Source organism: Pipistrellus kuhlii, unplaced genomic scaffold, assembly GCF_014108245.1.
Source record: "Pipistrellus kuhlii isolate mPipKuh1 unplaced genomic scaffold, mPipKuh1.p scaffold_m20_p_4, whole genome shotgun sequence".
In the NCBI taxonomy this organism is placed as follows: Eukaryota; Metazoa; Chordata; class Mammalia; order Chiroptera; family Vespertilionidae; genus Pipistrellus; species Pipistrellus kuhlii.
Genome location: NW_023425540.1, coordinates 22,299,780 through 22,325,090, shown reverse-complemented (window position 1 = coordinate 22,325,090; position 25,311 = coordinate 22,299,780). Strand labels below are relative to the sequence as shown.

Below are 25,311 nucleotides of genomic sequence, written 5' to 3'. Positions count from 1 at the left end.
CTTGTATAATATGTACCCTGATGGGATTGAACTGATAACCTTGGCATATTAGAATGATGCTCTAATCAACTGAGCTACCCAGCCAAGACTGTATGTGTTTTAAATGTCCTGTATTATTTTTTACAGTTATATAAAAAAAATAGAGGGCAAATAATTAATATTTAAAGCTACTGGTGACCCATAATCTTTATAAAGGACACAAGATTTTACGCTAGTTTATTACTAGAACCAATAAAAAGCTATTGATGTTTAAAATTAAGAGACCAAAGAGATAGGGTGAATGCAAATGAAAGAGATAGTGAAGCAATGTTAACAGAGTTCAAACATGACAGATCTAATGTCAAATTCTTTCCTATCATTGACTTGCAGTTAATTTATACATACGTAATATTTGTTCCTCGGAATTGGACTTTTAGGTAAACAGAATGGAAGTTATCATTTTATTAATGTTGTTAATATTTGATTCTTGAGCATAATCCTCATTAATCTCTATCTGGCTCACATATATATTCACGCTGAAATAAACACTCATGAGACCAGTCCAGCCTAGAGTACTTCCAGTAATGTATTTCTACCTACACTCTGCACCATTCCCAAGCCCACCCTCAGAAGTCAGCTTCATATCGCACTTTCTGCTTATCATTCTCTTTTTTGTTCATTTTATCACACAATATATCATATATATATATATATATATATATATATACACACACACACACACACACACACACACACACACACACATCACATATGTATGCTATATATGTAGTGAGAGATAGTGATCAAGACCCATTTCCATAATTTTTCTTTTTTGGAGAATGAATTTTTACTGATCCCTTTTAGTTATTCCTTTTCCTCACCCCAAATTCCCACATATGAGTGGTTTGTTATGGACTATCTATTCTGTTTCATTGCTTAAGTTTTGTCTTCTTGTTGTTGTTTTTTCCCTTGATAAAATTGCACACTTGCACACATAGACACACAGATTATAATTACTAAAGCTTTATGATAAGTATTTACATTAATCAGGGCAAATAACATGCAACTCCTTTAAATGTTTCTTGATTATTCTTTTGTTCTTCCATATAAACTTTGCAATCACCCATGTCAGTCTCCACATAAAACCCACTCTATTGGGATCTTATTAGTATCTATATTGAATCTATTGATTCGTTGCTGAGAATTTATATTTTATATTAGAGGCCTGGTGCTTGAAAATTTATGCACTCGGGGATCTCTCAGCCCAGCCTGCATGCTCTCACAATCCGGGACCCCTAGGGTAGGGCCCACTCCCATTGTAGCATGGCTCTGGTTCCCCAGGCTTGCAGGCGGGGGGAGGAACCAAGATTCCCAGATCGCAGCATTGCTACAGTTCCTGGAGCCTGTGGGCTGTGGGTAGGGACCAAGAGGTCAATCCGATGGCAGCATGGCTCTAGTTCCCCAGAGGCTGCAGGCAGAGGGGAGGGATCCAGGGGCCAGTCTGATGGCAGCATGGCTCCATTCCCATAGCTCCCTCCTGCCACCATGCTGCGGGCAGCTGGGCCCCAGGACTGACTCCCGCCACCATGCCAGCTGGGACCCTACCCTGGTGTTTGGTCATCCATCCAGTCGTTTAGGCCATGATGATCCCTGGCTTTTTATATATTAGGATTGTTTCTCTATCCATGAGCGTAGGCTGTGGGAGGGTAGTGTTGTGCATTGGTTGCTGTTCCAAAGCCTCTTCTGCATCCTGGAGGTCATTCTCCCAGGTCCACCAGGTGTTGTCCACAGGCAGGCCTTGTAACTGAGTCTTCAGAAGGTCATTCCTGCCTTCAATCAAGGAAGCTGCTTTGGAGTGATGCAGAAAAGGGTAAAACCAGTGAATTCCAATGGTTGTTTGGACAGAAGCATTGTGGACAGGAAAGTTCAATTCAAGTGAGAACCAAGTGCTGTACCTTCCATCATGGAAGAGGTCAATTGTAATCAGCTTGCTAGAGATGGTTGCTGGTTCTCTAGAAGATGACACAGGCAAGAGGCTCTGAGTTATGGAGCTTTAATTGTCTCCTTGCAGGTGGCCCTAGTATGTTCTGCAGAACTAGCTGTAATCCAGAGCTGGATTTTTATTTCCTCAGGCCTAGGAAACTTCTACAAGGACTAAGTGCAAGTTTTTGAAAGAGGAGAGAGTGTAGCAGGAGAATAAACTATGTATCATTTGCTCACTCAACTTACTTGTGCCTTCAGACCTAACTGAGCCCTAATTATTTCATCCCATCTCCACTTGTGTATGGGATGCCTCCGTGCATACCCAGCTTTATTGCCTGGAGGGCTATACAACATTCTGTTAATGACTGACATCTCCGATGGCCTGGGGACTTGGCGGTCCATGTTCAATATTCAGTCCCTTCTGGGGTTTAGTAACAAGCCAGCTACTGTTTCTCAAATGGAGAATAATTATCTGCAGAATCACTAACAAGTCTTCACAAAGCACTGGTTTGAGTGAAAAAAGTGGAAGCAATCTGTGAAGACACACTGGCTAGTCACTCAAAGGTGGTTCAATAGAAAGGGCTTTGAGAATCTGTACTTCTGTGTAGTTACTACTTCTGAGCTTCTGCCATCAAGAGTGTGCTGGGCCTCTGTTCACCAGTGGCAGCATTTGGGTAGAAGAGCAGGATATGGGGCAAGGGCGAGTGAGGGCCAGCTGGAGCCTGCCTGGAGCTCTGTGCATGCTCATATCGGACTGTGAAGACCTCGGGTGAGCACAACACAAATTCCTCATCTGTTCAGCTCTAAAAGCCATACAGAAAAAGGGCTTCTGAGAAATGTAATTCCAAGCAAAATCAAATTGAGCATGGATAATTCAGCTCAACTTTAAAAATGACCAATTTCCCACCAAGATCCACTTTTTCTTCAAGTACATGACAAGTGTTGATATGTACTGTTTTAATTATATTTTTCAAATTTATGTAATGATTTATTTTTCGATCCAAAAGTTAGAGTTGCTCTTTTTTATCTAACAAATAAGTGGTGATTTTGATTTATGCTTTTGTTATATAAACTTCTAATTTAAAACCACCATGATCCAAGAACATGGGTCTCTATGATGCCTCTTCTAGAAAAATTTTTGCAAGTTTTCTGGTCCATAATTAAAAATATTTTATGTGCACTTGAGATGAATATTGTTTTTCCTTAGATTGGCTTGGAATTTTGTATTTGTCAATTCGGTCAAGCTTGTTAAATTATGACATTTAAATCTTCATTATTTGCTTTGTTTTGTTTGCGCAACCTATCAATAGTTGGGTGGAGATGTTGAACTCTTCTATTCTTGGTACATTAGTTTACTCTCCTTCTTGTATATACATTTTGAGGCTGTTTTATTGGGTTTATAGATGTTTAAAATTATTACAATTGCCCAGGAATTGAGCATTTTATTATTTTAATTTATCCTTAATTTTATTTTTCTTTAATGCGTATTTTGTAAGATATTAAACTAACATGTTTTCATCTTTTTATTTTTAATTTTTTTGTGTCTTTTTAAAATATATTTTTATTGATTTCAGAAGAGGAAGGGGGAGAGATAGAGAGATAGAAACATCAAGGATGAGAGATAATCATTGATCAGCTACCTCCTGCACACCCTACATTGGGAATGGAGCTTGCAATCAGGTCATGCATGTCTGGGAATCAAACCATGACCTCCAGGTTCATAAGCTGACGCTCAACCACTGCGCCATGCCAGCCGGTGTGTGTCTTTTTGCTTAATTGTGTCTGTTCTAAATAGCACATGGTTGGGCTTTGTTTTATAACCCATTTTTGGAAGGTAGGGGAAGGTAGGGCAGGGTAGGGAGAGGTCAACCAAAGGACTTGTATAGATATTCATGCATATAAGCCTAAACAATGGACACAGACACCAGGGGAGTGAGGGCATGAGTGGAGGTTGGGGGACCAATGGGGTGATAAGGACACATATGTAATACCTGAATAAAGAAAATAAAATAAAATATATATAATGAATCTGCCTTTTAATTGACAAATTCAAACTAATTATTTCATTGTGATAATGGATACATTTGCATTTGTTTGTAGCATTTTACTTCTTTGATATCTATTTGTCCCAATTCGTTCTTCTCCTTACTCTTTTATTGTTGTTTTGTTTGGCTTGATTTTGTTTACTTCTTTCTCTCATTGTTTTTTTTTCTGGTCATTTGGAACTTATATATTTCATTTATATTCTTTTGGTGGTCACCCTTGAAATATTAAAAATTGGTCACTCTTGACACCTAGTTAATTAAATGACTATGAAACACTTTATCTTTAGTTTTTCTTTTCCTGACATTATTATTGTTATTCTTAAATATTTTAATTTGATTTTTAAGCCTAGAAATTAGACACTGATTAATATTTTTTCAGATAGAGAGTGTATTTGGTTGTACCAATGTGTTTATTATAAACTATATTTGTTTATCACCTTCTTTTTTCATATCAGATGGTCTTTTTAGAATTACTTAAATTTTTTAGAAGTTCTTTTAGAAAAGATTTGTTTTTTAGAAATTTTATTTTTCAAATAAAGTTGACATTTAATATTATTTTATATTAGTTTCAGGTGTACAGCATAGTGGTTAAACAATTACATAATTTTAAAAAATGATCTCCCCAGTATTTCCAGTACCCATCTGGCACCATACATAGTTATTACAATATTACTAACTATTGCTGTACTTTACCTCACCATGACTATTTTGTAACTACCAATTTATATTTTTTAAAATATTCACATTTTTCACTTAGTTCTCCAAACCCTCTCCCCTCTGGGAACCATCAGTCTTGTTTTCTGTATCTATGGGTTTTTTTAATTTTGTTTGTTCATTAATTTTGTTCTTTAGATTCCACATATAAGTAAAATCATATGGTATATGGTATTTGTCTTTCTGTCTGACTTATTTCACTTAGCATAATACCCTGTAATTCCATCCATACTATTACAAATGGTAAGATTTTATTCTTTTTCTTTGGCTAAGTAATATTTTGTTGTATATATGTATCACAGATTTTGTATCCACTTGTCTATTTATGGGCACTTGGATTGTTCCCATAGCTTGATTATTATAAACTAGGGGGGAGGGGTCCCTCAGCCTGGCCTACCTGCTCTCATAGTGCAGGAGCCCTCAGGGGCAGGAGATGACCGATTGATCAGGGGAAGGTAATACCCCCATCACACCTCTGCTGCTGCCACTGCTGGCAGCACAAGCCTTGGCCAGCCCTGGTTACCTGAGCCTCAGGTGGCCCTGGGTGGCTAGGCAGCAGCTATATGAGGCTTGCCTGTACCTCAGGCCAGCCCTGGGAGGCTGGGGGGGGAGGGGGAAGGCTCAGGGGACTGAGGGACTCCAGAGGCAGGCGTGCAGCAGGGCTGAGGGGACTGGGTGCCGCCATCTTGTGGCTGTGGGCACTGCCATCTTTGAGGGCATGTCAGTCAATTAGCATATCCCCTCCTTATTGGCTGTGTGTGTTGTCATCCTTAGGTGGGACAGCCAATTAGCATATTCCTTTCTTATTGGCTGTGGGCCCTGCCATTTTGAGGGGGGGCAGTCAATTAGCATATTCCCTCTTTATTGGCTGTGGGCACTGCCATCTTGATGGTCAGGCTCTCAATTAGCATATTCCCTCCTTATTGGCTGTGGGCACTGCCATCTTTGCAACGATGTGAGGGTCAATTAGTATACTCCCTTTTTATTAAATGGATAATGCTGCAAAGAACATAATAGGAATGCATTTATCATTTTGAAATAGTATTTTGGGTTTCTTCAGATATATATACACAAGGGTGGAATTGCTAGGGTATAGGTACTTCTGTTTTCAATTTTTTTGAGGAATCTCATACTGCTTTTGAGAGTGGCTGCACCAATCTGCATTCCCACCAACAGTGTAGGATGGTTCCCCACCCCCCTTTTTTTTCAGATCCTTGTCAGCATTTCTTGTGGATTTATTAGTGATAGCCATTTTAATAAGCATGAGGTGATATCTCATTGTGGTTTTAATTTGCATTTCTCTGTGGTTTTAATTGAGCATCTTTTCATATGTCCATTGGCCACCTGTATGACCTCTTTGGAGAAGTGTCTATTTAGTTCCTCTGCTGTTTTTTAATTGGATTGTTGGTTTTTGATGTTTAGTTTTATGCGTTCTTTATGAATTTTGGATAAATCCCTTATAATATGTATCATTGGCAAAAATGGTCTCCCATTCAGTAGGTAGTCTTTTCATTTTGTTAATTTTCTTTGTTGTGAAAAAACTTTTAGTTTGATGTCATTCCATTTCTTTACTTTTTCTTTTGTTTCCCTTGCCTGAGGAGATATATCAGAAAAAGTATTTCTAAGAGAAGTGTTAGAGTTTACTTCCTATATTGTCTTCTAGGAGGTTTATAGTTTTGAGTCTTACATTTAAATCTTTAGTTCATTTTGAGTTAGTGTTTGTATATGGTGTAAGAAGGTGGTTTATTTTCACTTTTTTTTTTTGCATGTATCCAATTTTCTCAATGCAGTTTATGAAATAGACTATCTATCCTCCATTGTAAATATATTCTTGCCTCCTTTGTTATATAATAATTGTGCATGTAAGTGTAGGGTTTTTTTCTATTTTTTTTAAATATGTTTTTAATGATTTTAGAGAGAGAGGAAGGGGAAGGAATAAAGAGATAGAAATATTGATGAGAGAGAAACATCAATCACCTGTCTCTGACATGCCCCGATTGAGTCTGAAAGCCCAGATAGGAATTAACCTGGTGATCTCCTTATTCATAGGCGGAACCTCAACCATTGAGCCACACCAGTGGGCTGGGAGTCTATTTGTCCCATTGATCTATTATATGTGTCTGTTTTGATTACTCTAGCCTTATACTATAGTTGAATATCAGGTAGTGTGATGCCTCCAATTTTGTCCTACTTCCTCAAGATTGCTGTGGCTATTCTTGGTTTTGTGTTTCTATAAAATTTTTGCATTATTTGTTCTAGTTCTATGAAAAATGTTATTGGTATTTTTATAGGGATTGAGTTGAATCTGGCAATGCAATGTTCATACTGCTGTTCACGTGAGAACATAGGCTAGAGTTCAGAGCTCCCCCTGAGACACAGCAGTAACTAATGGGTTGCTACCTGCAGTCTTGGGACTTCAAAGCACTTCACTAAATATCTTTTTATAGAAAAGCAGTGTTTTACATTACAGTGCTCTTTGCTATTTAAATGAAAAATAGTTCTGTTTAACAAAAAGCAAAAAATGCACATGGAAAAGAATGAAAATACAGATAATCCCTTGATCCATGAAAAAGCCCCTCAGAAGCAAAGAGGCTGTCACATAATAAATAAAAGCAATGGGTATTTAATAGGCCTAGCAATTAGAAGCCATCCAAAAGTAACAGAAAATGCATTGAAAAAGAAAGGGTAAAATGATCAAAGAGAGTGATAGGAACCTATTATCATTATAGGAGATTATACTTGACATTTCCCTTTTAAAGACATTTTAATACATTTCATTTAGTTTGTGTTATATGGTAATATTTTTATCTTTTTAAAGGTATATTTTAAAGGCATTTTAGTACTAATAAAGGCAATTTAGCACATTTCATTTAGTTTTTGAATGAAGGGAGAAAGGATTGGGGTACATAAACATACTTATTTAGATTGACAATGTTTTGAATGTTTTAGTTCGTTTTATTTTAAGTAACTCTGTTTGCTTATATTCTGAGTTTTGAAAACTCAACTAGTCCAGAAGAAAACAGCCATGGGGTGTGCCTTGTGGCTTTATCCACCTTTCAGTCCACAGGGAATGGAATAGGAGAGGGAGGAGGGCCGTGTCATTCAAGGTCTGAGGGCATTCCTTTATTCAATTTATTTAGCCTTAAGAAAAATGCATAGTGCCAACAGTGAGACTAGGAAAGAATGTAGTTTATAAGCTTATACATTTTTTTTAATGAATACTCTCCTTGACACTCTTATAAAAGATTCTATTTTGTGGAGAAGTCTATATTAAAACTTGCTCCGAGTTAGAGTTCAAAGGCAAATGAAGAATAAGTTGATGGCTGTTCTATTTCTAGAAGAGCCCCTGTCTCTCTGTTTACGGTGGTTAGGGCCTCATGAGCAACTGCTGACTCTCTGCAGCCCTTGGCCATCTCGCAGTCCTATTCCCTACCGAGGTGGGGGACACTGACGCTGAAGGAAGGCCGTCCTCCGGGTGTGGGATTCACCTGGCGATGCCAGGCACCACGTGAGCAGGAGTATGACACAAGCCCCTAGGATGGCATTAAGATTCAGAGGCTTTCCTATGCCCCTGCCTCCCTGAAAATATGTTCACAGTTATAGTTTACAAAAGTGTTAGCATGAAGATGTATGCAACCTTTGACTCTAAAAGCTTGGATGTTTTAATTTTTCAAGAAATCAAAGTACTTTTATAGGTCTTTAAAAAGATTTGGGGACCTATGCACCACACCGGGTACATTGTGCCTACGCAGAGTCTTCTCAGTGATGAAGACACTGACATTTAAAAAAAAAAAAAAAAAAAGTGAGGCAGAGACTACCACGTTACAAGCCAGCACAATATCAAGTCTTACCCTATACTGCCCTATACGGTGCCCAGCGCAGTAGGCCATGGGGTATTTGTCGTGTTCACAGTTAGATCTTTTAAGGGAAGTGCAGGGAAAGTGCCTGCAGGTGTGTTCTCCACTTCCTGGGAGGACTCCATCACCATCTAATTTTCACTTTACAGGTATGCATATTTTTGTACCATTTTCAGTCTTTCTGGAAAAGTAAGAGGCAATAAAATTCCCAATGGTTTCTCCCCTACTGGGTTAATGAAATAAGTGAAAAGTCGTACCGGGGAAACAGCTGTCCTGGCTGTTCCCCAGTTAGCTTTCTGCCCATAGCGAAGTTAAGCTCATTTGGGGAGGTTTAAAATAAAACAGGTTTTCAGAGCTCCATGTGTGTAGTGATCATAATCTCAAATTTGATATCCCCAGAGGGCATGCTGTCATGTCCATGCTTCCATTGGTCCGCCGTGTCTGAGTGCAGGGGAGCCCTGGCAGCCTGCTGGATATTCGATATCCTTTTGCAATTGTTGTAACATGTGTCTGAGGGGAAGAGCACAACTTAGACGCTTAATCATGGACAAAAATAGCAATGGGAGAGAGAATAAGACCATCACATGTAATCCGTCTCCTGCCAGTTCTGGAAACATACATTCTTTTGGCCACGCTAGGGCTGGCTCCTCTTGGTATGGCTCATCGTCTCTGCACAGCTAGAGGGTAGAGGGCTGTGGTGATGGCTGGCACAGACGCCCAGCCAGATCCCTGACCTGAGCTCTGGTTCTCTCTCCCTCATCTGTTTGTTCAACCCATGACAACTCATTTTCATCCATGGTGCCTCGGTTTACCTCCTGTAGAGTATTCCTAACACCAGTGCCCCATAATAAGGTTGTTGTAGTTATTAAAGAGGTTAATATATGTGAGAGTGTTTAGCACAAAATCTGTCTATTGGTATTTGCTATGGTTGTAAACTTGCCAAGTTCCTGGGTATCACTTGATGCAAATATAATTGTGAGGGAGAAAGGGAAATAAAGTCACCAAGGATGCCTTTCTTCCTCCTCCATGTCTGCCTGGATTTGGTGTGGTTAGTTGGCTGATCTGCTCTGGGGTTAATAGCTTGATTTCTAGATGGCGCCATCTCTAATGTGAAGCTTCATGGGAGGAGTGAGCCTACGAGCAACCAGAAAAGGGGAGAAGCTCACTAGGTTCAAGGAGCTGCTTTATAAGTCTCCGTTTTTACTGTCATTTTAAAAATTCTAAAACCTCAATGGAAGGTCTTAAGGTGCCAGCCATAGGGAACTTTTTACATTGAAACTCCTTTGGGTGTTCTGGTAACTAAACATGTTGGATGAGGATTTAAGATTTTGAACTGTGTTCTCTCCAGAATGCACATTTTTCCTAGCAAATTCCAGCTTGGTGGTTTGCAGAAGCTAAGGCTTACACACATGCTTGCATAATCAGAGGAAACTTGCTCTCTTGCATTTTGTTGAATTGTGTAGCATTGAAATAGTGTGCCTAGAGCTAGAAGGAGCTAGAAAGACATGTGCAGAAAAGAGGATTATCGAACAAATGTGAATTCTAAAATCATGAATTAGCAAGAGGCTATTAATAAATGCCAATTTTCTTTTTGCTACTAGAGCCTAAGAGAGGTGGGGAAGGAAACCAACAAAACAACATAGTCTTGGAAGTATTTCCTGCTCTCTCATCGTCTATATTTAGCACTTTCTGTCCCTTTTCTATTAACCTATGATCCTGTTGAAACATTAATCACCACGCATTAAAATAAGAGCTCATCATTTTAGAGACTGAGATCATTTTTAGATTTTTTTAAAAAAAAAGATTTCAAATCCTTTGCAAGCCTTCGTTTTTGATGGCCAGGCCATTTCTTACACCCTGTAATGCAGGCAGTCAAGTTGGTTGTCCTATTTTATCCGGGTATTATGTATTCTTGCATTCACTTCTTAATAAAATTCATTTCTCCAATTTTTCAGGGAAATTTTATTTTTGATGGCATTGTTCTTTTACATGCTTTAAATATCAAATACTAGGATATTTCTATAGAAAAAAACATGGCTATTTAAGAGGAAAATTACATTTTCAAAAGTTCAAACTGTTCTACTTCTGAAAAAATTTATAAAACCCAATATATTTGGACACTGATGAATGCTGATAAGATTTTGATAACATAAATCATTGCTTCCATGGTTTTTCTAAAATGCACCTTGCAATATTTTTCTTCTTGTTAGGAAGTAGAAGACCACGTGGCGTTTTTAATAACAGTTCCCACTGCCCTGGCAATCTTCTTTGCTATATTCATCCTCGCCTGCATCGAGTCCGTGTTTAAGAAGCTGCTCCGCCTCTTCTCTGTGGTCATCTGGATCTGTCTCGTGGCCATGGGCTACCTGTTCATGTGTTTCGGAGGCACCGTCTCTGCCTGGGACCAGGTAAGATGTTAAAATGGTTTTTGTATTTTCTTCATGTGCTCTGATTGGTGACAGACGTGATTCTGTAAACTGCAAATAAGAGATCTTTAGGAGAAAGTCTTTTGAAATCATTCTCTTCATGGGAACCTCGATGCCCATTTCAAGTCATCAGACGTGCTGGCAGCCAGCGCACGGGCCTGGGTCTCGCTTGTCGCTGGTTGTAGAGGGCCAAGCCTGGGTTACACCTCACATCATCTTCTCCTGCTTCCCCGGGTCTCCTGTTTCTCCAGGATCCATCTGGGGTGGAAGCCTTACCTTGTGCCTCTAATTCTCGAACACTAGTAGTCGCCCTTAAACTCTTTCTCAATCACTGGACCTTTGTTCTTATAGACAGACTTCTGTGATACTGATTTCATATCAACATGAGCACATCATGTCAATAAGGCTGCTTCGTTACCTGTTGGGAAACTCACAGTTCTTCCTGTTGAACCTGGTGAGGCTCTTAGCTTAGAAAATGGCTCCCCTGGAGGATGTTAGGACTTTAGGAGAGTGGATTCTGACTAATGGGCTGCCACCTGGGGGAATCCTGCTGACTACTAAATTAGATGGTGTATAGTCCAGAGCACAGACAAGTCCGGGCTGCAGATATGGATGCACAAGTTATTAGCTTCAAGCTCGTATTGGAAGCCATGGTGTTCTGTAGCCACACTAGAGAGAGTGAATTGAGCACCAAGAGAGTGTCATCAAAGACTTGATGGGGACACAAGAGTTGGGTGGGTTAGGAGAGGAATAGGAGCCAGGAATGGATAGAAGAAGAGCCATTTGTGGGAGCAGAGAACCAGGAAGGGAGACTTGCTGTAGAGACTAAAAGAAAAGGGAGATTCAAGATGGGAACAGGCTAAAGGGTTCAAGTCCCAGGGTGAGGGAAGGAGCATCACAGGTGTGCTTTAGTTGGAGAGAGCCCAGGATGAGGTTTCCTGTGGGTTCTGTTATCCCATGATTTCAGCTAAACCACCATCATGTTTGAGCCTTGGTTTCTTCTGCAAAGGATGAGGACTGGAGTAAGTGAATTTAGGTTGATCTCTCTGGTTCTAAAGAACAGTCATAGTGGACACAAGAATCTGTGCTTGCATCTTTCCTCTCCTGCAGTTCCCTGAAGAGGTTTTAGGGGTCAGTCTTATTATCACTCTCACCTTTGGAGGGATGGGCACCCACTTCCATGCCCAGGCCAGTGCCTTCCCTGCCTCAGTGTTGCCTCTCTTCTTCATGTACTCTGCTCCCTGGCTACCCCTGCTGCCTTAAGTGGTGCACATGGTCCACGGTCCCTCCCACCTTCACACTGGCTCACGCAGAACAGAAGGAGATGGATTAAGAGCCTTAGTTTGCTGGTCTGTGGCATGGACCCGCTGGTCTCTCTTCAAACCAATGCTACTTTGGTTTAAGGCTATTACTTTATAAGAAGCTTCACTTTCTGGAAGAGCAAGCAGCCCCTCCATGTTCTTCTGTTTTCCGGTTCTTTAGACTTTTCTTAGCTTACTTTCCATATGAATTTCAGAATCAGACTTGTCATGTTCAGTGCAACTCCACCTAGGATCTGGATTTAAATTATATGACATTTCCTATTTTTTGATTTGAAAGATATTTAACAACCAGGAAATAATAAAAGGACACTATGAAAAACACCCAGAGATATGCTCTTTTTAATTTTGTATCTAGTCCTTCCATAGAAAGACATGGCATGTCTCTCCAATGATTCTAGGTTTCTTTTATGTCCTTCTGAAACCTTTTCTCTTCATGAAATCAGTAGCAATGCTCCTCAAACTTGTTCTTAGGTACCTGTATTTTTTTGTGGTTTTTATTAAGGGCATTTTTTTCTTATTCCCTTTTTCTATTTAATATCTTTGCATAAGGGTGCTGCTGCTTTTTACGCTGATCTGTTGTGGTGGACTGTATTAGCTCTGTTCATTTGTCTGAGGGCCTCAGTTTACTTATATATACAGTACCCATCATCTCCAGATAATTAACATTTTCCCCCTTTCAAATCATGAATTCACTTTATTTGCAGGCATTGTGTTGTCTACATGTGCTAGTATTAGCCAGGATTCCTGATACAGAAGGGATTAGCATAGTGTGAGTGGCATCAGACCTGTTGTCAGCATAATTAGAACATCCATAATTTCACCGAAAATAAAATGGTTGCCCTATGATTAGTATTTTAATAGAATACATTGGTCAGAATAAGGACCTCCATCTGTCTGGCAGGCTCTTCTTCCCCATGCAGTGCAGCTCCTGTGTTATCTTCATTGACCTCATGGGTCCCTGTCGCAGAGCAGCATTTTCCAGCCTTCAGATGCCACCCGATCGGGCAACACCTCAGCCTACTCCAGTTTCCCATAGCACTGACAATGGTTTATTCTCTTTTGTTGTCTGTTGACTGTATCCCCTGCAAGAAAATAAACTTCTGGGCAGTGACTGTCTTTTCACTGCCATGTCTTTGCCCCTATGAGAGTGGACTGCGATAGAAGGCACCCATGGCTGCTCACCCAGTGTCTCCCTAATAGGTGACTTTATTTTGTCATTTCCATATTTGTTGTTGTTGAATTTCTTTTGTATCCACTTCTTCTGTTTTTGCCCATCTTTTGGTTTTATGACATACATTTTGCTTATATCGATGCTTTAAAAAAATGCCTGTAAGCATATTAAACATACCTTTTCCATAGTTATTTTACTTTCATTTTCTTAATATTGAGTTCTTGCAAGATTTGAGTTTGTTGGCTAAATGTATCAGCGTTAATTGCCCCTGTGAGCTTTGGCATTGCTACTTCTAGGCTCCTATTGAGTGGGATTTTCTTCCTCTGCCCACAGCCGTAATCCTACCCGTGATGTTCCTTTCCGTACACAGCCAGGGCCGTAGACAAAACTAGACTATATGTGGAGTCTCAGCGCAGATGGCATGACCAGCCCTGCTTGTGGCTTGGGCCAGCTGTGTCTGCTTGATGCTCAGAAAAGGCTATAGCCAGGTTTCAGCTACTTTTGGCCACTTCTCCTTTGTTGGGGACTTGGGCAGGATGTCTGCTTCACACTGTGGATCTGATCACACATTTGTCCAGAACTGAGGGCCACTTTGGGCCCCATTCCTCCACCGGAACTTCAAATCCTGCCCACGCCTCGGGCCACAGCTACCCCATTGAGCTGGCATGCTGATTTAAAAAGAAATTATATGCTCACATTAGCCTAAAGCCTGGCATCTTTTAATTTTGGCACCACAGATGTAGGCCTCTCAGTGAACACTTCCAGAAGTGTTATAATAGGTTCTCTGTGCTTAAGGGATTGTGCTCAAGGGGTGGTTCCCCATAGGAGATGGTTAAACTAACACTATTGTGATAAGGAGATGCAGGAGTGAGTCCACTGCTCAGACAGAGGGACCATCCTCACTGCTGACTCCAATGGCAAGTTTGGGGTTCTCAGGACCACCCTGAGGTTAGGTAACTTCGTAAAAGGACTCACAGAACTCACTGAACACCATTATCCTCCCAATTATGGTTTATTACAAGGAAAAAATAGAGGTGGACAGCAGCCAAGGGAAAGGGCAGAAAAACTAGCAAGTGTGGAGCTTTCTTTGTCTTCTCTGTGCAGTCACACAGAGCGCTGCTCTCTCCACAACGTTACATGTCACTATGCAGGGAGTACTGCCTACCCAGGAGGCTCAGCTGCCCTTCTCTGTCTGGGGATTTTTCCAGGGCTCAATCACATACTGCCTGCATGGCTGACCTTTAGTCTCCAGCCTCACAGAGGCTGGTCTGACACCTGCAGTTTCCAGCCCTGTGGAGGCAGAACAGGTACTGCCTGGCCCTAAGATCCCCTCATAAATCATATTTAGACTGTCTCGGACCAAACAAAGGCACTCCTGTCAGGAAGAGCATTCCAGGGGCCTAGGGATGATGTCCCAGGAGCACAAGGCAAGCCCAGACCTCTGTCTGGGTAAGGCTTATTCCTTGCTGCCCAGGTGGCTTCAGTGTAGACCCCAGCCATTAACATCTCTAGTGCAGAGCATAGAGTATAAGCAACCAGCACGTGCATCATCTGTTCCGTGCCCGGCCCTGTCCCAAGCACTTTTTCCATGGAACCTCATTTATCCTCACATAATGCCAAGAGGTGGGTCCCATCACACTCATCTGAGTGACACTGAATAAGTCTCTCCTGCCTGGCACATTTTTGTAATGTCCTTCATTCATCTGGTGAAGCCGAAGATTTTTTATGTCATTTAATGGATTTATAACAAGACAAATCCATTTTACAAGTCCTTAGTTACTACTGGTGACTCTCGCTCTGAGATGGGAATGCCGTTCAGAAGGGAGCAGGACAGGAGGGCAAGTGCCTGGATGGGGTGAGGCTTACACACAAGAGATGCTGGGTTGGCTGAGCGAGGGCAAGAGGGCTGAATCGTATCTGCATTCGACTCCAGTCTTCTGCTTCCCTCACCCTAAGAGCTCATTGAATGGAGTTAAATAAACACTTCCATTCCTGGCAACCCCATTTCAGGCGTGGCGGGGAGACCAGGCTGAAGTTATTGTACAGATTTGTTAAATCACCTACTCGAAAGGCTAACATTTTGCTCCAGGAAGAAGAGACTTTCTTTGTTCTATTTCCTAACTAGATGCCAAGCAATCAGCATGTGCCTATCATGTGTTCTTACAAAAATAGGACGTAAGTGTGCAAATATCATTTTCATATTGAAAGTGGGTGAAATGTAAGAAAATAAAGAGCTCTCAGAGGCTTTGAAACGGTACAGGAATAGTTTGCTTTTCCTTTAGTGCAGTCACCTGGAATGCTATTAAAGAATGGATTTACCATGCCGAGAACCTAGTAGCATATATCGATAAATGAAAGGAGGCAAATCCAGCCGTCCCTGAGTATCCAAGAAACCATTGTTGTCTGCTTCTGTGCACCAGGGTGACTTCTCAGAGGGTATTTTGGAGTTAAAAAGAAGAGGCCCACACAATTCAGGAAAATAAAAGAGCAATATAGAAATTATTCTAACAACAAAGATGAGAGTTTTTAATATTTTTTGTTGTTTTTAATAGCAAATAATATTCTGACAACGTGTGAATTTTAAGCAAGTGCAGCAGCGAAGACCAGCCTGAAATGTCGTTATTTTGAGATTTCCCCACATTTCTGCTGTGCAGAGCAGAGGTGGCATTTCTGTATTCTCCCTCCTCTCCGTTCCCAGCCAGAGCGTGTGACAGTCATACTGGCTATGCAGTGAACTGGGAATTTACCACGACTCTCCCTGGGCCTTCCAGTCCTGACCCTGTTTGAATAGACAGTTCAGTCGGTGTTTCTGGAACAATCTGCTTCTCTTCTTTCCTTTAGAGGAGCACAGGCCCTGGTGCTGAGATGGACATTGCAATTAACTGTCACCTGCTCCTTAAACTGACACAGCCATTCTCACCTCTGCACTTTTGTTGTCCTCCCCAGCCCCTCCCCCAAGTCAAGGTACATTTGAAAGACGTGTGGCTTTGGAGGCATTTTATTGGCTTCTCTTTTCCCAGTGGCTAGCACAGTGTCACATTGGTAGGATCACACCACAAATACTTGTGGGAATACTGAATGATTGTACACATAGCATATTGGTCTGCTTGCCTCTTCCACCATAATAGTGATAGAAAACATTTCCATTGCCCGGGTCCTTCCCTGCACCAGGCATCATTCAGTTACTTTATATACATAAGTTATTTGATCTGTACAACTCTGTGAAGTAAGTACTGTTACTACTTGCAATTCCTCAGATGAGAAAACTGAAGCCCAGAGAGGTTAATCAAGTTCCCCAAAGTCACATAGGAAGAAAAGAGCGAGAATTTGAACATGGCATTTTGGCACAGGGATCATCGACCATCATCTTCGTATATCCATTATGGTTGACAACTGTGTGGTATTTCCTGTTGTGACTTGGGAAATGACAGATTATGGTGTGTTGAGGGAGATATTTAGGAATTTTGAATTGTTCTATATGAACCACTTTTGGCTTACTTGTTATTTGGAAAAAAATTATGAAGAGGTAGCTGTTACTTCAGAGATGTCAAAAAATCAGTCATGTTGCTGGCTTTGTCTGCACATTATCCTCATTGGATGTATTTTCACTCCTCAGATGCATCACTAAGAGAAATGACACATCACTAAGAGAAATTTGACCCAAGGGATAAATGTTTATGTATCTACTGGTTGCTTTTAAAATGAGATTAACATCACTTCTTTATAAACAGATTCCTATCATTTTATTCCTTTCTCCTGGCATTGTCATCTGGTTCTGTCTTAGCTTCTGACACCTATAATCAGCCACTTTCCTTCTCATAGGAAAGCCCCATCAGATTCCAAAGGCCCCAGGAAGGCAATCTCTGGGATGCCAGCTCAGGGTGCAGTCCAGCCCAGTACTGGCTTCTCCTTGTGTTGGGAGAAGCTGTGCCAGTTTTGGCTCCTATCCAATTTCTTGCTTGATGTCTGGGTAACATGGCTTCTGTGCGCTGGGGCTGCCACTGTCGGGGCAGGGGCGGGAGTCAAGGGTGGGGGAGTGGGCACAGGCTGGGGATGCTAGCCCTGTGTGTGTGGCTCTCAGGGCATCTGGAAGCACCTCAGAGGAGGTCAACCTGAAGTTGAAAGAAATTGTGACTGTGATCTGGAATTGGTTGTGTTTTCCTGAAGAAGTTAGAATTATATTTTACAAGGGAGGGAAAATGTTCGGTAGGCTCTCCAAACAAGCATCTGTTATTGACACAGTTTAAATGCAGACATTTTTGATGGTGGTTGTCTTAAGGCTTCCTGCCTTCAGTGTCCCTTCTGTTTGCCAGATGATTTTATGAAAGGTTGTGTTTGTAATAGAATTCCAGCTACTTTGGCCTTAAATCTTGGAAGCTGTTGTTATATCCAAAGAAACATACTTAATGGGAACTGGTAAATAACACAACCTGTCACCGTCACGTAGGACTGTGTGTGTGTACCCAGGCGAGCATGCAGGCGAGCTGCTGCCATGAAGGGGAGTGAATTCTAGATTCCGGGCGGGAGCTGCAAGTTCGCAGGAAAAAATAAATCCAGAGTTTAAACTATTTGCTATTAAGAGTTGCTAAGCAACACCTCACTAAGCTTCTCCAATATTCAGTATTTCAAACTTCCTTTTCTCAGCAGCCATTAATAACATCCTCACCCAGCAATTTCACAGAGTTGAAACATCAGAGTTCTGAGTTTGGAAAGGCAAAGGCGCTGAAATTCCCAGGACAGAAAACCAAAAAGGAGAGACGGGAGAGGACACAAGCTCAGGGATTTGTAAAGGAATCCATCCAGTACCCACGTGGGACTGGAGAGCACTTGCCTGGGAGGAACCTACCACAACGGAGGAAGAACCTCCAAGAAACAGGAGATGGAATGTTTCTGGGCCTGGGCCTGGAGAGCAGGCACCAGAGACAAAGAACATTTCCCAAAGCAAAAGGCAAGAAGGAAAAATAAAAAGCAAGCAGACCAGAAAATAAGAATTTAGGCTGGTTTTATCTGTCTGCGTGTGGACTGTCCATTACAGTAGCCACTAGCCATATGAAGGCTACTGAGCACATCAGATGTGGCTGTTTTGAATCCAGATGGGCTCCAAGTGTAAACACTGACTTTTAAGAACAAAGTATGAAAAAAGTAAACCATTCCATTCATAATTGTTTTACCCATAACGTGATGAAACTAGAGGCCCAGTGCATGAAAGTCATGCACAGGTAGGGTCTCTAGGCCTGGCCAGCAACCAGGGCGGATCAGATTCCTGCTTCCCTAACTCCACCTCCCTGCCTCCTCCTTCCCTTACCACCTGTGCACCTTCATCGCATGGTTCCCCCCACCTTCCTGCCTCCTCCTCTCACTCCCTCAGTGCCCTGCCACTGCTGCTGGTCGCCCACCATGTTCTGTGTCACCCCCTGATGGTCAGCACATATCATAACAAGCAATTGAACTCCTGGTTGAACTCCTGAGGGAACACTCTGCATATTAGCCTTTTATGTAGAGAGATTATATTTTAGAAAATTGGCTATATATATATATGTTATTAAAATAAAAATTTACCTACTTTTAATGTGGCTGCTAGAAAAAATTTTTTATGAGAGCTGAACTCATTCAGCTCCAAAGAAAGGGGCACACCCTCCCTCCAGCCTATTTGGGTATTCTTAGGTGACTAAGAATTTGGGGGGGAAGGGCGGTGAGCAGGAGCCCCATAGGGAAGTACAATATGAAGTCACCTGTAATTAACTAACTGGCTTATCCAGAGGGCCACCATAGGCTTGGTCTTCCTGGACCCCGATCCCTTCCAGTTATTTTTAGACAGCTGGAGAGAAACTGAGGCCACACTTGACCCACTACAAAACATGTCTAAAAAATTTGCTCAGACTACAGATATCCAGAAATAAATTAAAAATTGATATGGGAAATTGTGCCTCCAAGGCCAGAAACTCCCAAACCGCAGCCTTCATTTAATACTCCTGATAGGAAGCCTTTACTTACAAGTGCTTTACAGAATTGGAAGATTTAATTAGAAAATATCAACTTAAGAATGGCCAAAATGCAGTTGTCTTTGGGCACCTACATTAATATTTTGCATGCAGAAATTAGGAAATGCCAGCTCTAAAATTAAACTGAATGACTCTGTGGGAAGCATATCTTGATTTTGAAATTGGAAGCTTCTAAGGAGAAGCATAGAAAAAAATATTTTTCTCGAAAAAGATGGAAATTAATAAGAAATTTTAGAGACTGATTCAGAACTATCGCTACTAGAAAATTTAATTTTATACATGTGGCTTGAGTTGTTTTGCTTTTGTATTGAACAGTTGTAGCCTATGTTAAAAATCTTATGAAACCTAAAAAATGCTACCAGAATTGGGTTTATTGAGTTTGAAGTTTACAAAGTTGAGATACAGAAATAAACTGTGTTCCAATATATTAGAATCTTCCAATCAGAAATAGAAAAAAAATACCATTTACTATTGCATCAAAAATATAAAATACTTAGGAGTAAATTTGCATAAATGGGTGTAACTCTTCTTTCTACTTGGAAAACTATAAAACACTGGTGGCAGAAATTAAGAAATAAGTAACTAGAGGGATAGACTGTGTTCATGGACCCAAAGACACAATATGGGTGTCAATTCCCTTCAGATTCATCCTCTAGAAGTAACTCAATTGCAGTAAAAATTCTAGCTCTTTTACAGCATCACAAGCAGATTCTAAAATGCAGATGGACTTTGCATTTGGTCATTCTTGTGACTTTATGTGCTGTATTCTTCAAGCAATAAAATTCTGAGGTGTTTTATAAAAATAAATAAATAAAATACCTAGAACTGCCAAAACAAATTTGAGAAAGCAGAACATGGAGATATTACTGTACTGGATTTAAGGATTTGTTATAAAACTACAGTAATCAACATAGTATGGGATTCATGTAAAAATAAACATTTAAGCCACTGGTATACAATCAACTGTCCAGAAATAGTCCCACACATATGGTCAGCTTATTTTCAACTATGTTCTAAGCCAATTCAATGGGAAAGTATAAACTTTTCAAAAATAGCTGTTGAAAATATTGGACAGCTGAGTGCAAAAAAACTTCCACCCTCAGCTCATGCAATATGCCAAGATTAACTCTAAATGGATCAAAGACTTAAAAAATATATTTCCCAAACTATTAAACTTATAGAAGAAAAGACCAAAGACAATTTTTGGAGTTCCTGGGTTGAAAGCTTTTTCTGAAATAGAACACACCAAACATGAACTATTAAAGAAAAAAAAAAAAAAAAAAAAAACCCTGATCAATAGGATTGTCCAAAATGAAAAACTTTTACTATTCAAAGGCACTATTACAAAAGTGAAAAGGCAAACTATAGAGTGGGGAAACTAGTTTGTCAGGAAAATATATACCTGACAAAAAGTCTATACTTGGAATATATAATAATAGACTCTTACAACTCAATTGTACTCGATGAAGGTGTAAAAATAGTGTATGAGGTTCTGTAGCACACAAATAATTTCCACAGACTCCATTTCAAATTATTGATATAGTATCCTCAAATGGGAGGCATCATTTCTATTTTAAACATCGGGGTAAATCCCCAAAACCTGAGATACAAAAAGAGATTTTGTGACTTTCCAAAAACATGTGGCGGGTCTCCAGCTGGAACTGGCTGTTTCTTCCATCCTAGTCCTGGCATTCAGATGTGCTGACTCATCAGCTCTTGGCTCTGACCCGCCATGCCTTTATAATGGCTCAAAGGAAGGAGGGATCTTTAAGGAGAATAAAGTGGCTGAGATATAAGAGAATGGCAGTATTTCTGTTTTTATCAAGTCTTTGGAGATGACTTAAGTATGGTTTCATTGCTTATGAAACTTTCTAAAAGGTTGGCAAATGGATTGCTGAGTTGTTTGAAATTCAATTTTTCGTTTAGCCTGTTTTTTAACAAGACTATTTTTCATTGAACATGGGAAAACATACACACCTGCAAAATGCCTAGGTCACCAGCCTACATTTTCTTTAATACTCTTGAGGTGCAAAAATCACCTGTATTATTATTTTTACCTCCAGATGGGAGCTATAATTAAAGAACCAAATATGCTAAGAAGCATTAAAACACAGATACATCACTCCAAAAATCATGCAGCAATGGAAAAAAAATGTTTTTGGAGGTTGAAAGCTGAATTTCCTGTAGAAGGGAAATATATGGGGGTTTGTTGTAATAAAATAGAAAAATAGCCAAATCTAATTTTACTGCATTTGCCATATATAGGTAAGTAGACCAAGGGGCAAGAGGGAACTCAGAACCACACCTGTCTTGTATGGCAGAGGTGGAATTAAAATACAGTGGGTAGGATGAATTAGTAAGTGAAAAAGAAATAAATGAAATAAATGAAAATAATGAAAAAATTGGCTGTATTATGGTAAAAATCAGATTTCTTCTTCATTCCATATAAAAATACAAATTCAAGGTGGTTTGAAATCTAAATTAGGAAAGTAGACTATTAAGCATATTAAATTTGTAGAGGGAAATCTCTTTGTAACAGCAGTATAAGAAAGGATTTTTTCCTGTGTGTGTGTGTGTGTGTGTGGTGTGTGTGTAATATGTATCAAAAGCCAGTATGGCATAATGTTCAGTGTATGATGTGTGCTCTGGGTGGTTCTCATATTTGCTGTACTTTTAAAAATTTGGGTTTTAGTAGTTTTAGTGTTTTGCATTTTATAGTAAAAAAATAAAAATGAAAAGAACATCAGCAACGCTAAATATAACGTTGCCTTTGAGCTGTATTTGCCATTCTGTGCTGTCTGTCCCCAGCCCAGCTTTTAGAATTCTACCTCCTTCTCTGCCTCTCGGCCATGTCTCCTTGAGCTCCTTCCCACATGGACTCAGTAACAACAGATTGTTGTTCACCAGGGTGAAAAAAACACCTCTTTTCTTTTCCCCTAAATGTGTGTTATTATCACTAGTTTTAATAAGAAGTATTCTATTTTCGAAACAAACAAAAAAATTATATAGCACTACACAAATGCCATGGGGTGTAATACTGAATGATGGTAAGATTTAATCACTGGGATCTGTATTTAACAATTAATGAACCTCAATCAAAGCATTAAAACAATATACTCATTTCAAAGAAATAGCTAGGCCCAGGCCCATACTTCTGTTGGTTAAAACTTGGTCCCAAAATGCCAAGGTTTCAGGTTCCATCCCTAGTCAGGGCACATTCAAGAAACAACTGATGAATGCATAATAAATGGAACAATAAATCAATACTTTTTTCTCTATCTCTCTCTTCCCCTGCTTCCCCGCTTTCTCTAAAAATCAGTCAATTATCATTTAAAAAATATAAGAATTAGCTAAAAAGTGATATCATTACATTTACTTCCCCTACTTCCCCTCTCTCTCTAAAAATCAGTCAATGAAAATTTAAAAAATAAAAGAATTAGCTAAAAGGTGATATCATTACATTTACTTGGCATACTTGAGGAATTAAGCAGTGGCATATTCCTTAGGCATAAAGTAATTATAATTGAACATTAATTGTTTTCTTTGGTTCCCAACTATTCCCCCTAATACTCCAAAACTATTGACAAAACATGAGAAGTGAAGGATTGAAATGAAGGCATCTGATTCTTTTCACTTTATGGAGGCATGCTGTTAATTATGATATCAATATATTTTTGACATTTTTATTATGATAAAAATGCATGAATCCATGTGCCAGTAGCTCTCTGTGGGGCCTGGCTGCTTTGTGCCCACTGCCCAGAGGATCTTCGTGGCTTAGAGGCCCATCTGTGACCGGGTGCCAGCATTCCACCATGCTGCTCACACTGCCTGCTCTCAGTGGCTACCCTCCCTGCCGCCCCCCCACCCCCCCTCCGAATGGGGGACTCCGACAGGGCTGAGAGGACTGGGCGCCACATTCTTGTGGCTATGGGTGCTGCCGGCTTTGTGACGGAGTGATGGTTAATTTGCCTATTACCCTTTATTAGATAGGATACCTATAACATTAGCAGAGAACTAAATAAAATAATTGCAGATTGATTAAAATCCTACCACTCTCTTTCTTTTCATTGTCTTCTACATGTCTTTTTTGTAAGGCCTATGCATTCATTTAACTGCAAAAATTCTCAGTGTGATGCCCACAGAGGCGTGGTCAACACTTACTGCTCAGAATCTAGATATGACAGCTGATAGTTCCTTCTTTCCCTATTGGAAAATGTAAAGCCACCAAGACTAAGCAGGGACATGTGGATGCTGCACACTCTAAGGATGTGAGCACAAACTTGTGAACTAAAAGTGGAATCTGGCCTTTATAATTTAGAGGGCATTGGTCCACTGGTTTCTGGTATAGCCTCTGAAAGCTTTAGTCTGGTTATGTGTGAGTTTCAGGAGACGGGGGGCTCAGGAACCCTAGACTACAGTGTGGAAGTGGGATCTTGCAAAGGTGTGCTGCACATATCTATACTAATAAAAGGGTAATATGCTAATTAGACAGGATAGACCAGACATCATTCCGGACATCCTTCCTGACAAAGCCTAGGCTTGGGCGGCACCACCCAGGGTCCTGGATGCCTGCCTGGGTGGCACCACCTGGGGTCCTGGGTGCTTGCCTGGGCGAAGCTGGCCCAGGTCCTGGGTGCCTGTGTCCAGCCAGAAGGAGGGAAACTCAGGTCCCAGTTGCCTGTGGCTGATTGGAGGAGTGAAGGCTGGGTCCCAGGTGCAGGGAACAAGGCAGAGGCAGTTAGGGGCAATCAGGCAGGCAGGCAAGTGGTTAGAAGCCAGTGGTTCAGGATTGCAAGAGGGATGTCTGGCAGCCGGACATCCCCTGAGAGGTCCTGGATTGTGAGAGGGTGCAGGTCAGGCTGAGAGCCCCCCTTCCCCTGTGCACGAATTTTGTGCACTGGGCTTCTAGTTGTGATAATAAAGCACCAAGGGTTTCTGCCTAGATATCATGTGGGAGGTCTCCGTAGGTCCAGAATTTGTTTTGTAGCTTTATAGGATAATTTGATTGTGGGAAATTAATTCACTTTTACCCAGAATGCCAATATATTATTTCATTGCTGTTCAGAGAATGCTCCTGTCTGCTAAACAAAATGCCTTCTTTCTGGTGTTAGGTTACCTGGGAAACCTATTCAATTGGGTGTGTGTTTAAGATCAGATCAGGACAAAGAGGGTGATGAGCTCTTCTTTGTATTTTATTCAAGCTTCCATGGAGTCTGAGGAATATCACAGTTGCTCAAGGGGGACTTTGTTTTTGGCAGGTTATGTTGGGAAAAAGTTTTGGGCTATGTTGTTTGGAGATCAGGATTAATGTTTTGCATATAATCTCAAGTGAACCAATCAAAGATCTCCTACATAGAGTGTGGTCCAGGGAAGAAGATGAATGATTTTGGAACAAGAGCAATTTCCCTTCAATTGAAGGAAAACCTAGGCTTGATTTTCTTGGGCCTCATCTCTTTTGGATTCCCCTTCGGTTATTATTAAACACTTGTCCCAATGTGATACTGTGTTCTTTGGTCATATGACATAATCAGAATCTTCAGCAGACCTGGGGTTTGTGGCCATCAGGACCTGCTCAGCAGGGACAGTTCAGGGCATAAAATTGCTCATTTCTAAGCACCGACCGGAAAGATTACTTAATTAAAGGAATGCACATTTCCTTAAGAGTCTAAAAGGACTTCTAATCAGTTCCAATTGAATAAAGGGGACCTACGAGTGGTTGGAGAATGTGTCGACTACTAAAAGCACAGCTAAAGTTCCTTCCATTCTTAGCAGAGGATATTGTGCATGTGTGGTCAGTGATAGGGCTTTGCCA

At 40.6% G+C, this 25,311-nt stretch overlaps 1 protein-coding gene across 17 annotated transcripts in view; it reads left to right on the top strand.

The window, feature by feature from the left end:
* Positions 1–25,311, top strand: part of ADCY2 (adenylate cyclase 2) — a 262,534-nt gene that overhangs the window by 8,185 nt on the left and 229,038 nt on the right. For 16 of the 17 annotated variants that reach the window (XM_045571823.1, XM_045571821.1, XM_036409666.2 and 13 more), the window contains one exon: positions 10,789–10,986. The exons of the other annotated variant lie outside the window; for it this stretch is intronic. In XM_045571823.1, the coding sequence (XP_045427779.1) occupies positions 10,789–10,986 (198 nt within the window). The remainder of the gene's footprint in view (positions 1–10,788; positions 10,987–25,311) is intronic. 17 annotated transcript variants of the gene reach the window in all.